General features: G+C 36.2%; 1 protein-coding gene across 4 annotated transcripts in view; it reads right to left on the bottom strand.

The window, feature by feature from the left end:
- The window catches only part of LOC149780039 (protein crumbs-like), a 237,653-nt gene that overhangs the window by 78,774 nt on the left and 133,981 nt on the right, over window positions 1-24,898 (bottom strand). For all 4 annotated transcript variants that reach the window (XR_016414989.1, XM_089936792.1, XM_089936793.1 and 1 more), the window contains 2 exons: window positions 21,190-21,991; window positions 7,143-7,269 (listed from right to left, as the gene is read on the bottom strand). Coding sequence is in view for 3 of the 4 variants with exons in the window: in XM_089936792.1 (XP_089792918.1) it covers window positions 7,143-7,269; window positions 21,190-21,991 (929 nt within the window). In the remaining variant the exon portion in view is untranslated. The remainder of the gene's footprint in view (window positions 1-7,142; window positions 7,270-21,189; window positions 21,992-24,898) is intronic.

Raw genomic sequence — 24,898 nt, 5'->3', positions numbered from 1 at the left:
AAACCCAGGACGTCCCGCATCCTAGGTGGATGCTCTAACCACTAGGCCACCACAGTGGTTACTTAGCATGATCCCTTGAGGATCAAATAACCACCTACCAGTACACTCCCTTAGTCTCATTTTGTATCCTGTGACCTCCCTAAAGACTAACCAGTCACATGAGTAATGTGTCATTTTGTGTTGATCCCTAAGGTACTACAGAGTGGATAAAAAAAATATCAAACTTCAACTTGATAAGTATTGTTTAATTTTCTAATTTTGTCCAAAAATAGCAAACAGCACTTTGTAACTCCAATAAACAATTCAAATAAATGAATCCTCTCAAATTATACCTGAACACAACTGAAAATGATCCCACAGACTGAACTTAAAATAGTAATGAATAATTTTGTTTACCAATATCAGCTAATATATAAAAATCTATAACATAATAAAATGACCTGGATGTGGGTCAAAAGTTGATTTCCAAAATATTCAAAGTTTGTAAACAAGGCTTGATACTGAATGCGAACATCAGTAAACAATTTATTTATAACTTATGAACATGACAAAATGCAGGTACGCACCAAAACTCTATCCTCCATCATGGAAAAAGATCAAGCACAAAATACAAATTAAACATGAATAACAATAATAGATAATCCAAACAGGCTGTTCCTGACATTTGCCCAAAACTGTTTGGATAAATGTAAGCCTACTGTTATTCAAGCAACAAGCATGATTAGGTTATCTGCTTAATTTTCCTTTTGTGTGGAGTAACATAGCAGCCACAAATCTTAAGTATTTATGAAAACAACAGGTGGGGAAAAAGAAACAATGATACTGTACTAGTTACCCTAATAAACATGCATGTATGTATGTATGTACAAAGTTTAGTTACAATGTACAAACAAGTTTACACTATAGGTTGGTATAAGTCTTGTCATTATAGGGATTATCCAGGAAACAGCAGGAACAAGATTCGGGCTGAAACAATGTACAGGCACTCCATTATAAATAAATAAATAAATAAATAAATATATATATATATATATATATATATATATATATATATATATATAGAGAGAGAGAGAGAGAGAGAGAGAGAGAGAGAGGGAGAGAAAGAGAGAAGATGGGGCTGGCAGTTGGGTGAGATGTTGGGTGGGATGCAGGTACATAATGGGGTGGCTCTTTTATTGACCAAAAGACAACGCAAAGACTAAATATTACATATAGAGGTGTCTGTTTTATAGATTCAGGTTCTATGAATTCATAGTGATTACTCACTATGAAGCTTCTTATTATATTGTGAGTGTGTGTGTGTGATGTGTGCGTGTGTGTGATGTGTATGATTTGGACTTTTAATGTAGCTTTAACAATTTTCAGTTATATCACTGTGTGGCAGTTTTATAATACAGGTAGTGATGTCTAGCACTGGGGCAGACATGTAACATGATGTCCCACCCACTCGTATTATTCTGATACCAGGCCAACCAGTCGTGACACTAACCTCATAATGCTGATTGCCTAGCTCAGTGCTGTCCAACCCGTCTCCCACGTGCTGATTTTAAATCGCTCCCCAGAGCTCAAGCAGCTATATAGTTATTGCTTTTCAGTTTTCTGCTGAGGCCCTCAGCTTCAAGAAATACATTTTTCAGTGGCCCATGGTGTCAAAAAGGTTGGACAGACCTGGCCTAGCTGTTAGTACCATTTTAATAAGTTTTTGGTATGACTTGGCCCAAGTTCAAACCTGTGACCTCCCACATCTGTGGTAGACACCATAACCACTAGGACACCAGAGTGGCCTCTCATTATAATGCCGTCCCTCTTATAATGTGGGTATGGTCATGGATTCCATTAAATTAGTTCATTTTATTTTATCCTTACTAAAGAACTTATTTCACAACATTTTAGTTTTTGTTTCATGATATCAATTTTGATGAGATGTTATCTTATTCCTTTTATGCATTTTAATACACCTTGCTGCTACTTTCCTTTATAAAAATAGCCCTCCCTTACAACTGGGGTCATTGTTATGATTCCCATAAATGGACATAATAAAGAGGGTTACTGTACTATTAGTCATGGTATACCAATTTGTATGGATCTTTAAACTGTTAATAAACAATTATCCATCCTTGAAGATAACATGACCACTTTCTGCACAGTGAAACAGCCACAAATTTATGTAATGACAAGGGGCCCTGAGTGGCCGAGTGGTCTAAAGCGCTCTCCATCATGGATCACTGCCATCTCACCTGTCTGCATGGGTTTGAGTCTCAGGCTCGGCCAATGTGGATATGTGAGAAAGCTTGCCGGTAGCTTCTCGTGTGTCAGTGGTTCCTTCCGGGGTTTTCCCCGAGTTCTTCTTCCACTATTAATACTGGCCGCCATGTATAGCATATCTTGTGCTGAAAAATGGCATTAAACCCTTATAATAACAACAACAACAAAAACAATGTAATGACAAAAATGGAATCAAATGCAATGGATCTGATAATCAATCATTTTCAGGATGCTGGTAAATTTCCATGGTCAAATGTCCTTTCACATAATAATCTGAAATCTGATTCTTTACTCCTTACAAGCTCTGACCATGTTCTTGTCGAGGCAGTTATAACAACTGCCACTCATATGATGACATCATCATTAATGGTTATGTCTGTACAACTGTATGTTAACAAAATTAAATAAGAGATACAAATACCCTACGACTATATATTTACATTTACTGCAGCTGCAGTTGCATTTTATCAAAAATTCAATGATGTCTTTGAATTGAATGCATTTGCTATAATTTCAATAACGTAATAATTTTAACAAAACAAAAAGTAAAAACAAGTTTTTCGCTTCAATACTTCATTCAGTATATTTCCATTTTGATTCATACATATTGATTCATAGGTATTAATGCCAATTTGAGCACATTATTTTCCATATCATGCTAAGGATATGTGAGCTAAGTGCCTTTCTCAAGGACACTTTGAGGCAGCTAAGTGCCTTTCTCAAAGACACTTTGAGGCAGCTACCGTAAGTGCCTTTCTCAAGGACACTTTGAGGCAGCTAGGTGCCTTTCTCAAGGACACTCTGAGGCAGCTAAGTGCCTTTCTCAAGGGCACTGAGGCAGCTAAGTGACTTTCTCAAGGACACTTTGAGGCAGCTAAATGCCTTTCTCAAGGACACTGAGGCAGCTAAGTGACTTTCTCGATGACACATTGAGGCAGCTAGGTGCCTTTCTCAAGGACACTTGAGGCAGCTAAGTGCCTTTCTTGAGGAGACTGAGACAGCTATAGTGACATTTTCAAGGACACTTTGAGGCAGCTAGGTGCCTTTCTCAAGGACACTTTGAAGCAGCTAGGTGCCTTTCTCAAGGACACTGAGGCAGCTAAGTGCCTTTCTCAAGGACACTTTGAGGCAGCTAGGTGCCTTTCTCAAGGACACTTTGAGGCAGCTAAGTGCCTTTCTCAAGGACACTGAGGCAGCTAAGTGACTTTCTCGATGACACTTTGAGGCAGCTAGGTGCCTTTCTCAAGGACACATTGAGGCAGCTAAGTGCCTTTCTTGAGGAGACTGAGACAGCTATAGTGACATTTTCAAGGACACTTAGAGGCAACTAGTGACTTTCTCAAGGACGTTTGTCACGGAAATGTGAGATATGCACCTTTTTATAAGAACACACCGAGACAGCCAAATTGGGTGGGCTAGGATAGCTATCAACACAAAACTCTTGGTTTACAACTCCAACATTTTACCAGCTGAACAACTGTAGCTCCCAGAAATGAAAGCAATGGATGGATGGAAGAAACAAATAAATCTAAAACTCAAAATGGATTGCTAGCACCATAAATAAAATACAACATGATAAGTGAAATACAGACTTGAATGGAATGCAAATGAATTTTAATTCATTTCAAATGCAAATGAAGTGACAATGAAATGTAGCCAAATGTAAATGAAGTGCAAATTTGGTAAATCAGCCTTTCAGGGTCAGTGTACCAGAACTAAGAATAAATTAATCATCACATATTTTTGTGTGTAATCATGCCTTTTACATGTCAACTCAAGGATGAGAAAACTAAACACTATCAAAACACCCTGCCCAGCAATTAATCCATTAAATATACCAGGATGAAGGGTGAAACCACAATAACCAATATAAAATGTTCACTGGACTGCCACATTGAGTCATTAGTTATGATATTGGACTAATGTTAACCAGATGGGTGCAGGAACTAATCCAATCATCTGATTAGCTTTGACCATTGACTGAGGTGTGTCTATGGACAAGGTACCTTAGTCACATTGCCTCAGCACAACATTACCTTCAAGGTGTTGATGTGCTGTAAAAATGATCACACATCAGACCTGCAAGTATGCACTGGCAGATCTGGGCATACATCATTTCCATCACAAATTCAATTAAAAGAAATGATGTTGACCTTGATCTGTCATTGAAAAACGGGAGAGCATATAATGGTCCATAGTGTTTGCAGGGAGTTCAAACATGTTATCAAACATATTAATACGGTGGTACTGTAACCAGTAATGGGAATTCTTAAAGACTTAAGATTGGTTCCCTATAACCAACCTACAACGATTTTACATCTAAAAAATATTGAACTGCGATATTCCTGTATTTTTTCATGAACAAGGTCATTTTCAATGTCCTGATCAAGGTCATTTTCACATATTCAGTACCATTTGTTTATATTCACATTAGTCATTGTACTTTTGACTGTGTGTATTGACCTAATCCATCAAAGGCGTTATTATCATCTTCTAGCGGTTTCTCACAATATTTAACTTTTCCTGAAATATTTCATGTCAAAATGTTAACAAGTTTAAAAGTTAAACTATATGCAGTATTATCATTTATACACAATAATGGAAAGTCATAACAAAAGGCATGTTTATCAAACATTTTCAAACAATCTTCTATTATTTTGATTAAACATCACACTGCTTTAGTACCCAATACCCCCAGGCTTGATTTATTGCATGTGTATTATGTAATTAATGGTAAACTTTTTGGACCAGAATAAATGCTGTACCAGTCTTTTCTTGGCTTCACTAAGGATACTGTATGTACCTGTGTATAAGTCATACCCAAATGTGCATTGAATATTGTAGATCCTGCTACCCCCACCCCTTTCTGACACTGCAAATTGTGCCAGCATATCAGAGTCCATGCAATTTATTTTACGATTTTAAATGAACAGATCGGGCCCTGATCTACCAGCAAATCATGCCATATGCACTGGTAGGTCTGAGTGTAATGTTTACGTTTTAGTTTAACAGTACACACGTGTGGATATGGTAAGCACTTAAGCTCCAAAAGACACAAGTACTTCCTTGATGTCAATCACTGACATATATAAAGGCAATTCCTAGGAAATATAGACCTACTATGAGATCAAAGATAACCATAGCTACTAATTAAAGGATCAATTTAGCTGCTTGCCCCAGGACTGGGGGGTTGGGGGTTGAAGAGGGCCAGTTAATACTGACAGCCACAGGCCTGTAGGGCCAGTTACAATTTCTAAAGTTGCTATTTTATTTTCATTAAGAGGGCATGTAGACTTTCAGCAGGACAAGTCAATTTCCATGTTAGCTGGCCCTGCTGACCAATGGAAAAATCTGTGTTAAGTCGATCCACCTATTCAGTGTTAAAGTTTTTAATGATAATTGAGTACAGAAACTTTCACCAAAAATGGATGGAAATTTTTGAAGTTGTTATAGTTTGAATTTTGCATATACAGTAATGTCCCACTCAGTTTGGAAATGGACATTTAGCTTGAATGTCTGATAATTACTAACAGTACACTTGTAAATCTTATGATGCATCACACGTTTGCCTCCGATACTTTGGTATGGTTTAGTTTTGTGCTTTACAACACCGCCACACATATAGGCCATTTAGTGCTGAGGAAATAGGAATAAAGTGCTTTGCCCAAGGTCATACCATGATAGCTGACCCAGGCTTTTCCAGCAGTAGGATTCGAACCTGCATCCTTTTGGTCATAAGTCCACAAATGCTAATCACTGAACCAAAGTTATCAGCAAGTATTAGGCTTAGAATAACATGTGACAATGTTAATTATTGATATACATGTACTTATAAAATGGCAAAACATAAAAATGGATATAATATGAATATAATTAGGACAGTCATTTTGGTGTGTTTAACGTTCATGTAAATGAAGTTAATTGTTTTCATTAAAATATTGAACAAATTTGTTAGACAAACTTGTTTACATTAATGTAAACAAGATTCATTTGGAGCTGACACATCAACCCAGTCCTCGCTTATGCATGAGACACACATCCACCCAGTCCCCACTTATGCATGAGACACACATCCACCCAGTCCCCACTTACGCATGAGACACACATCCACTCAGTCCCCACTTATGCATGAAACACACATCCACCCAGTCCACATTTATGTACGAGACACACAAGCACCCAGTCACTGCTTATGTATGCTACACACATCCACCCAGTTACTGCTCATGTATGCTACACACATCCCATCCCTGCTTATGTAGAGACATACATCCACCCAGTCCCCACTTATGAATCAGACACATGTCCACCCAGTCCCTGTTTATATGAGACACATCCACATAGTCCCCACTAATGTATGATACACACACTCATCCAGTCCCCACTCATGTACACGACATACATCCAACCTATCCCCACTCATGTATGACATACATCCACCCAATCACTACTTATGTATCAAACTCGTACTTTAAGAACCCCATGGTCCAGTCATCTAAATATTTGTACTACTTATGATTGTATCCCTATGGTGCAGGGGTGTCAATTTATATACTTTTGTATGATAAATTTGTTTCCATGGTAACCAAAACAATACTGAATACAAACAATTCTAAGTATAAAAATGCACCTCTAAGCAACTGTTTAATATTGACTGTGTACCACGTACAGCTGAGAGATCTTTAAAAATACGAGAATCATACTCACAAAGTTAAAATGTTTCTGGACAGAGAGACATATTTATATCCACCCCAATTTACTGTACATAGCAGAAGGATAATGAAAAAAATTATACACAAACTTTAAGTGAAGTGCTGCTGAAAGAAAGAGATCCCTTCAACATCACACATAAATGAAACAAAATCTGTACTACTTACTGAAATGCTACAGGTTTGACCAGTAAATCCATGTGAACAGTTGCACTCATAGCTGCCATTCAGGTTTCCACAGGTGCCATTATTTAGGCATGAAATGTTCATACATTCGTTGATGTCTGTTTCACACCTGAGAGGAACAAATACACATGAAAGAATTATCCAAGAGGAAAATGTAAATATGAGAAACGGCAATATCTGGTCCTTCATGGCCTTCTTTAATTTCTAGTTCAAGTTTAGAAAGGAGTATGTCTTTGCTTCGAGTGTCCTTCCATTTAACAAGCATGTCTGTGTAGCTGTTATGTACATTTAATAAATGAATCTCCTGCGTAGATGTAAAAATTCCAAACTGATCAAAGTTGACTCAATTTACACACTGCATATATATACAAATATATCACACTACTCCCCTTTAGCATAGCATTTCACAGGCAAATGCCACTAGATAAGCACTCAATGGATGCACTTATGTTGTATTCAAAGCTGATCCCTGCGTAGGTGTAAGTCAATCAATCACAGGTAAATTTTAAAATAAAAATCACACAAAAAATCAGCTCATCTGAAATCATGCACCTGAATTAAATTCCAAGAAAATTTAAATATATACTCCATTCAAGACTTAAAATAACTGTTGAAAATATCCCACTTCTGACACCAGCATTATTACTTAATGTAATATCTGGACTCCTTGTGCAGTGAATACAAGTGGTGTTGATTCACCTTGAACTTTCAGATGATGAATCAATTAAATACTTGACAGTGTCTCCTATAGATTCAAAGTCATGCAGGTAAATAAAGCTCATGTACAGATATGGTTTTCTTTTTCTCCAGTTTGCAACAACCAGTATTAAAATTCTGTGTTCACATGACCATGTCACCTACTGATGATACAACCTGGAGTGACATGACATGCCTAAAGTAAATACTTCATAAATTATATGTACTCTTGTTGATTGACAGAACACAGATAGGTAAGCCCCAGCTTAATCATCACAAGTATGCATTTCAAGCAGTCAGACACTGGCCTTTTATTGTAACATGGGTCCCAGGCATCAATTTCCAAATTGACAGTTATGAATTATGAGTTACTAGGAACCACCAGTATCAGCTGTGCAACACCTGAATATTTTCACCTAGGTCAAGCAGCTAATAATAGGTGGGGTCAACTTAGGTGTGATCTCAAGTACAACTGTTTAAATTCCTTAAGAAGAAAGTTTGTTAGAAATGATTAAAACTGCTCAGTCATCTGTCAAAGCTTTGCATGGTGCCAGCATTCTCATTAAATTAAGTAAGCTCAGCAGGTTCATTTAGACTAATCATGCCAACTAACACTGCACATGTCACACATATGCTGATTCAGACAGTACAGTGACTAATGATAGGTGTAAGTACTAAGAGCATGTATATATAGCTATGTATATTACAACATGGAGAACTTAGTTTTCTATCTCCACCTTTCAACACTTCAAGGTGTCCACTGATCTGAAACTTCTACTTTAATCTACCTGTTAATCATTCACCTAGAATTTAGGAACTGAACATTTCATTGGAGGGGGTAAGATTTATAAAAAATATTTTAAGCTGCTTGAATAGTATAAAAAAAGTTTCTTGCTCTGATTTGCAAAATAACCCAAACTAATTATGTCCATAATTTTTGTTAAAAATGAATTGCATTGAGATAAAAAGAAAAATGTTTTGAAAGACCCCCTGACCCACATCCAAAATATGGTTGGTCCCTTACCTGCCCAAGGTACATATTTATATAGCTAGAAGACAGTAACACAAACATGAGGCCCTTCTGGGTATGAGATAACTCAACTGACCAACATCTACCAAAATAGCTTTGAGCTGAAACAAATAACTTAATATTCAAATCTGAATACATTTTGTTAACCAATAGTATTCATGTAATAGAAAATTGGTATTCAAAGAGTCATTTGTTTACCTAGTGAATAACAATGCCTAAAACCAGGCTTAGCAGTTGACTATGCTTAACAAAGGCACTCCTTCTGTTATTGTTGTGGATTTAATGCTATTTTTCAGCTCATGAGAGGTTATACATGGTGGCAAGTATATGTGGTGCACGAACAACATGGAAGAATCCTGGGAAAGAACCACTAAGCCACAGGAACATATTGGCAAGCTTTTTCAAATACCCATGCTGGCTGAGCCTGAAACTCAAACTTACATGGACATAGCTGAGATATAAATGGTCTGATGTTGATGTTGTTGTTGTTGTTATGGGATATAATGCAATTTTTCAGCACACAATAGGCTATACATGGCGGCCAGTATTAATGCTGGAGGAAGAACTCTGGAAAACCCCAGGAAGAACCACCATCCCACGAGAAGCTACTGGCAAGCTTTCTCACATACCTACATTGGCCAAATCCGAGACTCAAACCCACACAGACAGAGGTGAGAAGGCAGTGATCCATAATGGAACACTTTAGACCACTTGGGGGCCCCTTATAAATTGTCTGAAAAGACAAACACCTTAAACCACTCTGCCACCCAAGGTACCCACTCCTTCTGTTAGTAAAACAAGTGAAAACTATCGATAACATACACTCCACTTTGCCCAATTAACATACAAGGCTCAAAATATTGTATCTAACTCGCCAGTTATGTTTTAATTTCATAAGCTTCTAGTATGCCATGCACTTTTACTTGGATCCAGTTTTTAGGGCATATTAAGCTTTCAGTAGGACATGTTGTGCTGTTGTTTTGGTAGGGTTTAATGTCATTTATCAGCACACGATAGGCTATACATGGCGGCCAGTATTAATGGTGGAGGAAGAACCTGGGAAAACCCAGAAAGAACCACCAATCCATGAGAAGCTACTGGCAAGCTTTCTCACATACCCACATTGGCCGAGACTCAAACCCACGCAGAAAAACGTGAGATGGCAGTGGTCCATAACAGAGAGCACTTTAGACCACTCAACCACTTGGGGCCCCGGCCATGTTGTGAACAGACTACTTTTAATTCTGACTGCCAGTTATTAAGTGCCACACGTTTTCATCCAGCAAATGAGGAAAGGTAATAGGTACAATAGAAAACTGTCATTATGTATCCATCAGGTGTCTAAGATTCATGTTATGCTGTTAATACTGGACACTAATTTCATGGTCACCAGGGTCAAAGGTCATAAAGTGTAAAAGCATGATATTTTACTATTTTGGATAAAAACGTGAAGTTCACCTATTTAGGAAACACTTATTCAGATATCCTTTATATTTAGATTTTTATGCTGAAACATAAGCTATATCCACTGATCTTATCTGTATGTTGTTATTGTTGTTTCTTGGTATTTTTACACAGATGTTTGTGGTAATAGGGAGCATACATAGATTATATACAGTAATAAGGTAGCTTATATTTGTGTGCAGCATGGAAAAAGAGCAACGATATTTGTTTATACTCAATCATATTATCATGTAATAGCGAGAGAAAATACTTAACTGATTTCAGATTTTCCTTAAGGTGGCACTAAATAGTTTCATATTTATAACCATGTGATAAACTTTTATTTGAAGCAAGATCCATAATTTATTTACATGTTAGTCCCTAATTATTTACAGTGGTGCCAAGGAAGCATGACTTCTTCTTGTATATACAAAGGGATCATTCTAATGCAGAAGTTTTAAAGATATTCTTGTGTTTTGGGGAAGGGGTAAAGGTAATAAAAACAAGGGGGTTATCGAAGAAGGGTGAGCTTTGTTGTTCCAATCATTCTCTGATGAGATTAAACATAGTACATGTTAAAAGTAATAGAGCTTTATTTTGAAGGCTGTCTGGCTTCAAGGTGAGGTGAAAATCCTTGGTTGCGGCCATAGCTGAAAACTGTTTAGTGCTACCTTAATTACCCTGGACTCAAATAGATTTGTATCACCATTTGCAACCAATCAGAACTGAATGTGGTCTATTAACTGTATCACTAAAAATCATGGTATAGTGTGTAGATAATATCCAAGTCAGCAATCCCTTTCAGGAAAGTAACATAATTGGAAATTTGAGCACTATGATTAAATACTGTTATGTGTTTAGGCTCTCATAAACAGAAACTAGGAAAAAAGCAAAGACAAGAAGCTTTTGTAAAATTTAACCAATAATTTGTTTCCCTAGAAAAATGAAAGAAAAAAACGTTACTGTTTTAAGAATCAAATCCAAAAATAATCCAAGAATAATCTTAAAAAGAATTAAAAATTAGAAGTCCAAGTAATAAAGTGTTCTAATGAATCTGAGTTCTAGTCCTGATGAGAATCCAAAATGGAAGGTGATGACGTATATACTGTAGCCAGTCTAAGTGACCTTTCAACATTTCTTTGTTGCACCACAGAAAATAATTATTTAATTGTGGATTGGCATCACTTTAACAAATTCAAAAGCTCTTTATATGAGGATACTGTATGTCAAACTGGGACAAATTCTGTTGAGTGGTCTTTCAGAAAACATTGTTTACATCTTTGGAGTTTTCAGTAATGTTGGCCATATTTGTGGCTAAAGCCTATCAAATTTGAAAGGCCTTGACTTGTGGCAAAAGCCTATCAAATTTGAAAGGCCTTGACTTGTGGCAAAAGCCTATCAAATTTGAAAGGCCTTGACTTGTGACTAAAGCTTATCAATTTCGAAAGGCCTTGACTTGTGACAAAAGCCTATCAAATTTGAAAGGCCTTGACTTGTGGCAAAAGCCTATCAAATTTGAAAGGCCTTGACTTGTGGCAAAAGCCTATCAAATTTGAAAGGCCTTGACTTGGGGCTAAAGCTTATCAAATTTGAAAGGCCTTGACTTGTGACAAAAGCCTATCAAATTTGAAAGGCCTTGACTTGTGGCAAAAGCCTATCAAATTTGAAAGGCCTTGACTTGTGACTAAAGCCTATCAAATTTGAAAGGCCTTGACTTGTGACTAAAGCTTATCAATTTTGAAAGGCCTTGACTTGTGACAAAAGCCTATCAAATTTGAAAGGCCTTGACTTGGGGCTAAAGCTTATCAAATTTGAAAGGCCTTGACTTGTGACAAAAGCCTATCAAATTTGAAAGGCCTTGACTTGTGGCAAAAGCTTATCAAATTTGAAAGGCCTTGACTTGTGGCAAAAGCTTATCAAATTTGAAAGGCCTTGACTTGTGGCAAAAGCCTAACAAATTTGAAAGGCCTTGACTTGCGGCAAAAGCTTATCAAATTTGAAAGGCCTTGATGTCTCTTGACAGATGATGCATATCAGAGTAGGACCATATCATCACTTGGCCTTAATGGATGTCAAGCAAGCTCAAAACACCAGTTCAACTTGGTCCACCTGAGTTATAAACCAGCTTGAAACTTCAAACAGCTTCAACCCCACTCCATACCACAATGGTAAAACTGGCAGATTAAAAGTCAAAGCTCCACTGATGTTGATAAATCATGTCTCCAACACATCTGGCTCATACTTCCATAAATTTATTAATGGGGACATGTTATGAATATGTAGTCAAATAGAGGTTAGCCTCTGAGTACAGAGGGAAACACACACACACACACACATTATATATATATATATATATATATATATATATATATATATATAAAATGAAACAGCTCATTTTCTACATTATGGCTGCTTTAACAGATGCATCACTAATGGTCTCTAATGCTATTAATGACCGACCTTTGTACTATCATTACAAATTCTCAGGTATTGAAAACAATCTTGTTTCTAATGCCAGGCTGTAGTTAACATAGTTTCCAGGGACCCTGAATTGACAGAAACACAAAATAGTGTTGAAATACTATATTTTATCAGATTAAGTTCAGGAAAATATTGGTACCAAGAACACTTCTTAGATTGCTAAGTGCAGATATTCCAATAATCTTTTGAAAATATGCTAAGTTTACTGTTGCAAATTCGTACCTGTAACATGCACACAGTATTCAATACCAATCACATAATAAGGGAGTGACCATTTAATTTTTAGTGGGTCCGGGGGATCCTCCAGGGATTTTGTTTACGAAAACTTCTGATCACAAATAGCTTTAAAATTATATTCTTGCTCTGACATTTAGAGAGAAAAAAACTAATTGTAACTATTATATCAGCTGAAAAGAAAACTGAATTGAGTAAACAAAAATTTCCAGCTTAAACGAAAATCTAAGCCCTCTCTCCCCACTCATATGGCCAATCTTTAAGATAAAACATATTTCCTGTGCAGTGCAAGTCTCTATGCCCTAGTGGTCTAGAAATCTCTAGGACTTAGTAGTCTAGAAATTTAAATGGCCTATTGATCCAGAAATTTCTATGGCCTAGTGGTCTAGAAATCTCTGGCCTAGTGGTCTAAAAATCTCCCTGGCCTTGTGGTCTATAAAGCTTTATGGCCTAGTGGTCTAGAAATCTCCATGGCCTAGTGGTCTTGAAATGTTCCTGGCCTTGTGGTCTAGAAAGCTCTATGGCCAAGTGGTCCAGAAATCTCTATGGCCTAGTGGTCAAGAAATTTATATGGCCTAGTGGTCCTGAAATATCTGTGGACTAGTGGTCTAGAAATCACTATGGCTTATTGGTCCAGAAATCTATATGGCCTAGTGGTCAAGAAATTTATATGGCCTAGTGGTCCAGAAATCTCTATGGACTAGTGGTCTAGAAATTTATATGGCCTAGTGGTCCAGAAATCTCTATGAACTAGTGGTCTAGAAATTTCTATGGCCTAGTGGTCCAGAAATCTCTATGGACTAGTGGTCTAGAACTACAGCTCTTATAAAAAGATTTAATAAATTGGAGATCTTTTTTTATCTGGATTGGAATTTATTAATTAATCAAATTTTAAAAAAATCAGATTGGTTATTTTGTGAACAATGCAAATTTAATGAAGTTACTATTCCTAGCCGAGTTTTAATCACCAAGACGTTAATTAGGCCTTTCTGAATGTCTGAATGGCTTTGTGATCAAAACTTGTGAAGGTATATTCAATGTCACGTGTGCTTCTATTCAAATGTATATTCTCAAGAGTTGTTAAGAACAATTGTTTTAAATATCTGGAACTTATACAGATATCATAGTTAATGTTGATCGAACAGGCCATAAAAACATGGACTATATTTATGTCAGGAGCAATATACATTAAAATATACACTAGACCCTTAAAGTTAAATTGCTTAGTTTTAAAAGATTTTAAAACTATTTATGTGCTTCTTGTCAATTTCACTGTGTACATTATCCAGGAATTCACAGAATATCTTATTAATAAAGATAGCTCTGAATCAGGTAGTTCTGGCTTTTTAGCCAAGAGTTGAAATTTTTATTAGAGATGCATAACAGAAAAGTAGTTAGAACTCAAGACACTAAAATGTGCCAGCATGTTGATATTTGTCTTTGGCTGTGTACATCTGCCTAAAACAGAGTAATTTGTTTATTTAAGTCACTGAGAAACATCTGAAATCATAATTCATGTAAATTTTAGCACAGTTTAATTTTCTGTACTGAGCTGATCCATTACAAATTAGATTTGTACTAATATTTCTGGATATAGAACTTTGTTTTATTATTGAAAAAACTAATTTCTTGTACAAATAAGACTAAAATCTGAAGAAAATGTTTTAGAATTCAAGTATATAAATGCAGATATGTACAAAAATGTGTTCCACTGTCAGTGGACAATGGCAAAGTACCAGTAATGCACCTGAATTGAGTTTATTTGAGTCAGGTATACATGTCCTACATGTGGCACAATGTATATCAGGAAACATGATGTTACCAGTACTATGATAGAGACAGACACAATGTGTGTCAGGAACCAAACTGTTACCAGTGCTAAGATAGACACAACGTGTGTCAGGAACCAAACTGTTACCAGTGTTGAGATAGACACAATGTGTGTTAGGAACCAAACTGTTACCAGTGCTAAGATAGACACAATGTGTGTCAGGAAACCTACTGTTACCAGTGCTAAGATAGACACAATGTGTGTCAGGAACCAAACTGTTACCAGTGCTAAGATAGACACAATGTGTGTCAGGAAACGTACTGTTACCAGTGATAAGGTAGAAACACTCTTGGAAAACATCCATATGAATGACACAGTTCATAAAATTAGTGATCTTTGTTGGAAAAAGAATGTCATTGACCTTTTCTGAAACCCTTGAAGAATTATACAATCAGGTTTTTGAGACATTGATACCCTGAGAACATGGACTGTCATGTGGCACCGTTTGAGATAGACCCTCCCCCCAGGCAACTCATGTGTGAGACACCAATGAATTCATACGCAGACTTGCAGGTGACTGGAATTTCATGTAGTGTATAAATATGAAAGATTTTGTGCTATGGTGGTCAAGTGACACCATATTTGTATTGAAAGACGGACCCTGTATAAAATGAGGGATCCTTTCCATCTGACCCTCCACATGAAGTAGGAAAATTAATGAAGAACATAATGCTGTCATAATTAACACAGACTGGTCCCCTATTGCAATATTTTACAAACTCAATCACAATCTAAACCCAATGCATTAAGTCACAATGGTCATGTCCATAAAAACTACCAGTCTATACACAAGGATGGGACTTGGATGCAGAATCAAGATACACATAAAAACAGTGTCATAGAAGAAGAATTCAGTGTTATAAACTCAAAGCTGATGAAGAGTTCAGAAGATACAATGATGCCAATATGGTCATCAAAATGATGACCACAAGATAACTATCTACCAGGTTGATGTGATCCATCAAGGACTCTCATACGTATGACAGGTTTAGATTTGCTTTGTTCCCCTAGGTGATAATTCCTCTGAATGTAACAATGACTGCTTGACAATGTTCAATTAATACTTGTTTATCAATGCCAGAAAACTTCTAAATGAGAGACTACAATTATACTCGAATCATCTATATACAAACATCATGTGACTGCTTGATCAACATGCCACAACTACTGCACATACTCACTTATAAGACCAATCCAACTGGAAACTGCCACAGACCCAGATCTACTGTTATACATTATGCTACAGTGCTGCAGATCAGGATCTTTGCTATTTGCAGTTTGACCCAACTTATAAGTGATTAAATGTCGTATACAAATGTATCAGACAAACTGATCTCTTTGTTTGCCCAACTTTATCCGTTATATGCCAATAGCATATCTGATGAAGACAGAGAGGGTAAAGGTCTTCATATTAGACATGGACATCCAAGTTAGCAGACCACCTGAAATGTAAACACTGTATTCAAATGATAACAATGTATGTGTTCCTGCCTTAACAAGAGCAAAGCTGATGACTGTCCTAACAATGATCTACTGATTACTGATGGTTACATGACCTATATTTGCAAAAGATAAAGGTTTGGGGTGGGTGGGGTGGGGAAGATTGTGTCCTGATGGTGAGGGGTGGGGGTGAATGTGTCCTGATGTATGTTAGAGTATATCAGTTCAAATGATAACACAGGACATCCACACTGACTGGATAATGGGGATATGTGGATGGAGTAGTGGTGGTATGAAGGTGTCCTTATTTATGTTGAAATGGTATATCAGTGAAAAGGATTAAAAATTAAAAATAGGACACCCACTCTGACTGGATAATGGGGATATGTGGATGGAGTGGTGGTGGTATGAAGGTGTCCTTATTTATGTTGAAATGGTATATCAGTGAAAAGGATTAAAAATTAAAAATAGGACACCCACTCTGACTGGATAATGGGGGTACAAAATAAGTGGCAGATCTGGACAATGCTGCTACAACTGATAGTACAAGTTACAGTCAGGGAAATCACTCATATAACACAGCCTAGTTACACAGTCAGGGAAATCACTCATATAACACAGCCTAGTTACACAGTCAGGGAAATCACTCATATAACACAGCCTAATTAGTCTCCCTCATAGACAAATAGTGCAAGAAAATTGGCAAGGTTCCACTGATTACAAGTTTTAAACTCAGTTCTATATATCCACAAATTTTAGAACAAAACAAAATTCTGGGAGAAACAGATGATAACAAAACTGCTTTGGAATGAACATATCCAGACTTTGAAAATAAAATTCTATGTTGAGGTTATCATAGAGAGTAAAATCATATTTATCAATGAAACATATCATTATGTACTATAAAATATACATTCAACCTGATCTAGAATACTGTGATGTTGTTTGGGGAAATATATATCTGACATACAATAATCATTCCATTTTTTTATTGCATGTAATCAAGAATAGTAACAACATTTAGTATCCAGTGAATTCTTACAGTTATATAATTAATCTACCCGAAAAGGGACAAACTTAAATAAGACAGCTCCAATGTATATGCTGAAATTCAAGTGAGACGACAAGGTAACACCAAAATCAAGTGAGATGCACACAAAGCAGCAACTAAACATTTGGAAGTGTAATTGTTAAAGAGGCACAGTTATTCCAATACACAGAGATGTAATAAGGGAAAGAACGGAAGTATCTCTCATTAATACGACAATAAGAAGATAATATAAAGAAGAGGAGCTGAAGAAATTGAAATCTGGGAATCTGATTTGATTTTGTCAGGAGTGCGATGAACATTGGGCTGTTTATGATGGGGAAGACAAGAAGCACTATTAAGCAAAGCAACTGAATTATTGGCCAATCAAAACACTTCAAAATGAAATAAAGCTGGTAAAATCGGCAGTGGTTTAAACAGCCTTCCTTTACTGCATTTACTGAATGATGCCAGACATGTGAGTCTGTGCAGTGTAATTAAAATAATAACATGCATTTTGCAAGATGGCAACTGGGTGCTATTTGTCATATTTTTGTTTTTTTTCTGTGACGATTCAGGATTTTTTTAATGTTCTGATTTTATCTTTTAAAGTATTCCGTGGGGGCGAAAGTTTGTCAAGGTGACATGTTTTTATGTGCTAAATGTAACAAAAGTGATTCCAACATTCCCGTACTTGGAGTTGTATTGGTGTCAATGCTACCCCCTGACAATGTCATAGCAGTGTCAGTGGGAGTGTAAACCAAGCATGGACACATCTAGTAACAACGGGAGACTTGATGAGGTACTGTACTTTGTTCTGAAGAGACTCAATGTATTAATGTATGATATTATCATTCTGTGGACACATTAGTTAATCATGATATTGAAGCCACAAAGGATGGAGCTGTTCGCTGAAGTAGGAACTGATGAGAGGTGATTAAAGGGAATCAGAAGTATTTCAAAATGTGAGTCATAATGAATTTAAATATTATGTAGATTGTTACAGTGAACCATGCTTTGCAGTTCTTCATTGCTGAAATGGTTATGTGAACATCACCACGATCTTGAAAGATATGGAGGGGTTTAAGTCTCCAATAGAAATTATGAAGATGACAATCTGACATACTGAATGGCAACTAGCAACATTTATGCAGAGGCTGTATGTTCGGTCATGACCCAAGCTGTGCCCACATTACGGTCATCATCAAGAAAAGTCTGTAGTGACATGGAGGCTGAAGATGAACTAACTAGTCGTGAGATACACCTAGCAGAGACACTGTATTCAATAAATTCCATTTTGTCAATTCCAGATGCTGATGAATTTGAAGGAACCAATGGAAGAACTCTTTTAAGATAATGAACAAAGAAGCAGTCTGTATTTATGTTTATATGACAAAATAGATATCCAACAATCACTTTTTAAACATGGCAAGTGAGGATGTGGATACAAGGAGTTTACAACATTATGTTTATTATGAAGGTAACAAACAAGATTCAGACAAAAAAAATTGATATGAATGTTGAGGGATAAAATATAAAACTGCCACAGTGTCTGAGGCAACATCTTTAGCAAACAGGCATAAGAGAGACTTTGAGGCAGCAAAAAAAAAAGTAAAATAGGACACAACTAAGGGAACAATATCAACTAATTAGGTTGCCATCTACCCATGGCGTGAATCTGGCAACTTTTGATATCAAGATTTTTTGCAGTTTGTTCAAACAATATTGCAGTTTTGGACATCACAAAGCCTATTTGATTTGCTGATATCCTACAAGGGACAGCCATTTTAAAACTAAATGAGAATGAAATAGAAAAAAAGAAAACTCTCTTTAACAAACCTACTGACTAGCCAGTTATTATGGAAAATCTTTCAAGAAATAAATATATTGTACATGTATTCATTCTGTTGTTCCTATTGACAAAGTACATTCTTCTCATCGAGTCTAGACATGAGAGTGACATTTTGGGACAAGTGAAAAGGCATGCAGAAGCAGAGATTACATGATACATGGCAATATCAGTCAAATATCACATGATATGTGATGATATCATAGTCAAACATCACATGACATGTGGCAATATTAGAGTTAAATATAACAATATTTGGCAATATCAGAGACAACTATCATGATATGTGGCAATATCAGAGTCAAATATTACATGATATGTGGCAATATCAGAGACAAATATTACATGATATGTGGCAATATCAGGGACAAATGTTGCATAATAACATGATATGTGACTATATTTAAACCATGCTTCACATGACATGTCTATATCAGAACCAAATATATGTATTACATGACATGTGGCTATATTAGAAACAAATACCACTGGTATGTGGCTATATAAAAGCCAAAGATCACAAAATATGTGGCTATATCAGAGTCAAAGATCACAAAATATGTGGCTATATCAGAGTCAAAGATCACAAAATATGTGGCTATGTCAGAGTCAAATACCAATCAAGCAACAAAACACCATTATGATTATAGATTAGCAATGTAGGACAATATTTAATACAGTATAAATTGTATCCTTTCTCATCATACAAAAATAATTTCTTCACCTGTAGTGTCAAACAGACTGAACTCTGCAATTTCGGTACTTCTACAATTTTGTATGGCCATCAGTATAACTTTATTTAAAGAAAACAAAAATATCACAGTGCCTTAGAACATTATGGGGTTTATCTTGTTCAATGCAAAAAGTAAGATAATATTTTATCTGTGAAAAATACAAAGAAGAGAATTATATATATACACAGAGAGGTCTCAGAAGCTTAATCACATGTATTTGAATGAATTTTTTTTACTAAAAATCATATACTCCATATGCATGCTGGGTGGATAATTCGGTGGCTTGCCAGTCCTGCTTCAACCACCTGTGGAGTGGGAAAATGTGTTGATCAACTGATAATTTTAGCAGTGCTGATATTTACAATGATAGAATTAGTGGCTGAAAAGCCCCCAGATTTACATGATGTCAACTATAAGAGTACATCAAAAGAATATGATGCAATAGCTGGGCCACATGTTGAAAGACTTAGACTAGCTGATGAGTGGTGGGAAAATGTGTTGATATTTAAAATGACTGAATTCAGAGGCAAAAAGAAGCTACTGCATGGCAGGTCTGCCAGTAGCTTCTCATGGGTCGGTGGTTCTTTCCTGGGTTTTCCGCCATGTATAGCCTATCTTTTGTGCTGAAAAATGGCGTTAAACCCTAGAACAACAACAAAAAGACCCAGAAATATACATGTGGTCATTATAAAATTTTGAGCAGATCAAGTGAACAACTTTAGCTTTCATTATCTTCTTCATTTCATAGCATATCCAAATAAGTAGTGCATGTGACCTTAAAATCAAGGAATGTCAAGACTTAGACAAAATGGCATTTGCAAATTTGGATAAGTATTTTGGGGTTAAAGGGCAAATTGACAAAGACTGTTAGGAGATTCAGAAGAGTGCTAAAGTTGCTAGAACTGATATGGTAGTTAAGATGGAACAGTAGACAAGTGTAATATCTGTGATGCCTGGCTTAGTGTTTAGAATAAGACCTTTCCTTGAACTGACGAAATTCAGCCTGATTCTAATGGACAAACAAGAGTTATATGTCAGTGGTGTAAAACATTTGGAAAATTAAACTCAGTGACAACCACTGGTTCTTCTCATATTTTAGCCACTTCAGGTATATATGCCCCAGGATACGTTTATGGGAGGGAACTGCAACTTTTGCTCCTGGGTCTCCTAGGTTTGCCAAAATAAGAGTCCTGGACTCCTAATTGTAAAATCCTAGCGAGTCCTCTGATATATAATCACTTATTTCCTCTCTGATTGTCCTTACCTGATTCCTGTATACGTCTTTGGACACCTGCAGTAGAACTGATTTACTCCATCCACACATTGGCCACTGTTACATGGATTAGGATGACCACAATCATTGACATTTACCTCACACCATCGTCCACTGTACCCTTTCTGACAGCTGCAAGTATAGTCGACAAAATCCTCTCCACATGTTGCTCCATTCTTACACTGACTGTATTGACATGGATTGTTATTACCATGGCAACCAATTTGTAAATCTTTGCTACTATCGAGCATAAATCTTTCTACACTAGTATTGTTCACGATTTCATTATCATTAAAAAATGGAAGAAGAATGTTATCTATCCGAACTTCCGACAAGCATCCTTTGAACAAATTAGATCCATCCCAGTTGCTTCCCGGTGATCCAATTCTTATTACGTTCTGTGAACTGTGAACAATTCCTGACAAATTGTAAAGTCTGAAAATGACAGGCTCTGTTCTGGTGCTTATTATATCTGTATTATCTGTTCTTGACACTTCTAAGCGTATATCATTCACTGTCTCTGTAACCTTGACCACGTATTCCTTTCCATCTTGAATGGCAAGGTCAGATTGGATCTGCTTTGTAGTGCCATTTACATTGTAATCTAAATAGATTTTTGATCTATAGATTCCAGCTCTATAAAAATATGGCAATTTCTCAATGGCCAGTATAAATCCATTTCTGACAATTGTTCTAAAATGGAACGAGAAGTCCTCAATTTGGCGAGTGGTCAAAAGATTGTTCCTGTACGAGGCATACGAGGATTGTCCATTGAATGTTGCATTACTGGCACCTGAAGAAAAGAAAATGCATGTATGTGTAGAGTTTAAAAGCACATCAACACAATTCTGGCTATATACTACTGAGTCAGAGTAAGAATGTCATGGCAAAAGAGTAAAGGTAAGAACTGACCCTCATTTTGTCCAGCCTGTCTTTTATTTTAGTGGAAAAAGGCATACATAAAAATCTTTAAAATTGATGCTAATCTTGTGACTACACAGACATATATACTGACAGGCATATGGACACAAATGTAATTGCTGTATCAATAATATTTACCCATTAATGGTAATCCATCAACAAGACTCCCATGAAGGGACTGATGTTCTACTTGAGAAATAAGATTTTCAAAGTGGATGTAAAATTCAGGACCAAATAAAAAATGAAGTCTTTTGGTGAAAACCCCCGTATCAAAATGACTTCTCATTTTGGAGGAGTAATGACAAGATTTTCAAAATGGCTATCAGGGTGACCATATTGCATGGGGCATATAGGACCAACTAGAAACCATAAGAAGTCTTTTGGTGAAAGCCCTATGCCAATATGAACTTCCAATGAGGAGGAGTAGCAACAAAACTTTCAAGACGGCCACTGTGATGGCCATACCATATCTTAAACTCATCTGATCACTGATGAACAATACTAACTTTATTAATGGGACTGTGTCGTACATTACATAAAGCTACAAGATGAAAACAGCAATAAATGCTAACACCTATCCTGGCACTCTAATGGCGAACAGAATGTAAGAATTTACAGGAATTCAAGATAAGATACCTTCTTTACCTGTTGAGTGCTGAAACCAGCTTTAATATACAGTGTGACCCCACTACAACATAGTAGTTGGGACCATAGAAACATACCCTGCTATAGACCAAACCATGTTATAAGCAACCAGGTCAGTTAGCTGAAGAAAATGATGCATGTAAACCAAAAAAAATTGCAGGCAGGGGGGTAGGTAATGAATGCGAGCACAGAATATGTGTTTAATTGGCACAGTTATCATCTTAAATTGATGCATATTGAATGAGAAATACACATGAAGTGAAAACAGAGAAGGCATGTCTAATGTTTTACTTTATTTAGAGAACCATGCATTGGTACATATACCTGTATACTATTTGTATATACATGTCTAATGTATAGTATGAATAAAGTATCTACACCGTGTACTCACCTGCGAATCTCGTCACAAACATTGAATCCACAATAGAAGTAATGCCATTAAAAATATGAACACACAAATTTAAAATATTCAATAATTTTCTCACAGGTCAAATAGGTCTGAATTCAGTGGGAAAAAATAGCACAATCACATAATGAAAGATGAAGCACATTTACTTTCAGTATATTGCAAGTCGGTAAAAGTTTGCGTTTTAAGCCGCTTCCTGTAAAAAGGAAACTTTCATGTCACAGTAAAAGTGTTCCAGTCATGTTGAAAAATGAAACAATCCATCAGATTCCATTGCTTTTATTTAAGTTTGGAACTGACTTCCTTTAAAGAAGGTTCTTTGTTTTTATTGAAGATTGTAGTCGGCTTTCTTTGACGAAAGGTGCATGCGTTATTAAAGTCACCGCTAAAGGACAGCTTTGGAGAACCAAACAAATGCCCTTTCTTACTGTGGCATCAACATCAAATAGCTGTACTGTATGACTGAGACTGACTTTTTTCCATCTGCTTAGTACATTTTCATAACAAATGGTGCTTCAAAGGTAATGTTTTCTTCTAAATTTCAGCAAACTATTTTATCTGGGTACATTTTAAAAAAAAGGAATTGGCCATCGTATGGTCAATTTCAGTTACTGTTCTTCCCTGTCTATTGAACAGACAAGTAAGATCTTGTTGGGTTTTCTTGTTTGTTTTTACATTAGTGGCTCAATCAACAATAGAGATTCAGGTGTTCTGGTCTGATGACAGGGATTACTAAAAAAAATGTGAATGTTCTGAAGGATTTAATTCTGAGTGAAAAGAAGAGGAATTTTACTTACAATCCACGTACAAATGTCAGTCTTTGTAAATATATTAATTACTAGCAAGCGGCTACTAAAGGTAGATTAGTAAAATAATGCCTCATCCGGTTGATCTCCGCTACCAGAAATGTAAATTTAAAGAAAGGCTGACATCTCAGAACATAAAGTACATGTCAATATAAGTGCATTATGATATAACAATGCACTTTTAAGATGGTTTGTCAATATGGACAAAGAATTTGTTTACATAATAATAGATAAATTGCAGTGCATTTTATATCCACTTTGTGGCTTCCTTTCATGGGGCTTCTGAATGTTTCCACTCCAAACCAATGGTTGTATATACAAATTTAAACAGCCAACAATGTCACCGATAAATAAAATCAACAGATGGTATATTTTGCTGCAAATAAGGGAGAAAAAAATCGCAATTTGTGACATTGGCGAAGTCCTGCACAATCCCTTAATAAACTGTGTACATGTTATTTTTCTTACTTTCAAGAAGAAAACACTTTGTTCGTGTACAAGAAAAATACATATAAAATTTAAGAAGCCATGCAACAATTGTATTATTCAAGTGCGATCTCTTCCCCCAAATGATAATAAACTTTTTTTCTTTTTTCTTCTTTGTACTTTTAAGAAAGAATATTTTTGTGTGTTTGAGAAAATACATGTACAGCTGTATCTGAAATTTTGGGAGCCACACCATGATCATGTTATATCCGAATTTGTGATATAATGGAGTGTGCTATAGTGGGGTCACACTGTACATGGATTACCTATTTCAATATAACCATCTATTCATGAGGACAAGCAACAAAATTTTCAGGATAGCCACCAAAGTAGCCATATTGGTTTAATATAAGTACTAGTTCCACATGCTGGAAATATAACAATTTATCAGGGGGGGAGGCTGAAGCCTTATACTGATGTAGCTCAAAAAGATGTA

The sequence above is a fragment of the Sinohyriopsis cumingii genome, chromosome 16 (assembly GCF_028554795.1).
Source record: "Sinohyriopsis cumingii isolate HCF-2022 chromosome 16, ASM2855479v2, whole genome shotgun sequence".
Lineage (NCBI taxonomy): Eukaryota > Metazoa > Mollusca > Bivalvia > Unionida > Unionidae > Sinohyriopsis > Sinohyriopsis cumingii.
Note: the sequence above shows the minus strand (reverse complement) of the source record. Positions and strands in the feature narration are given on the sequence as shown.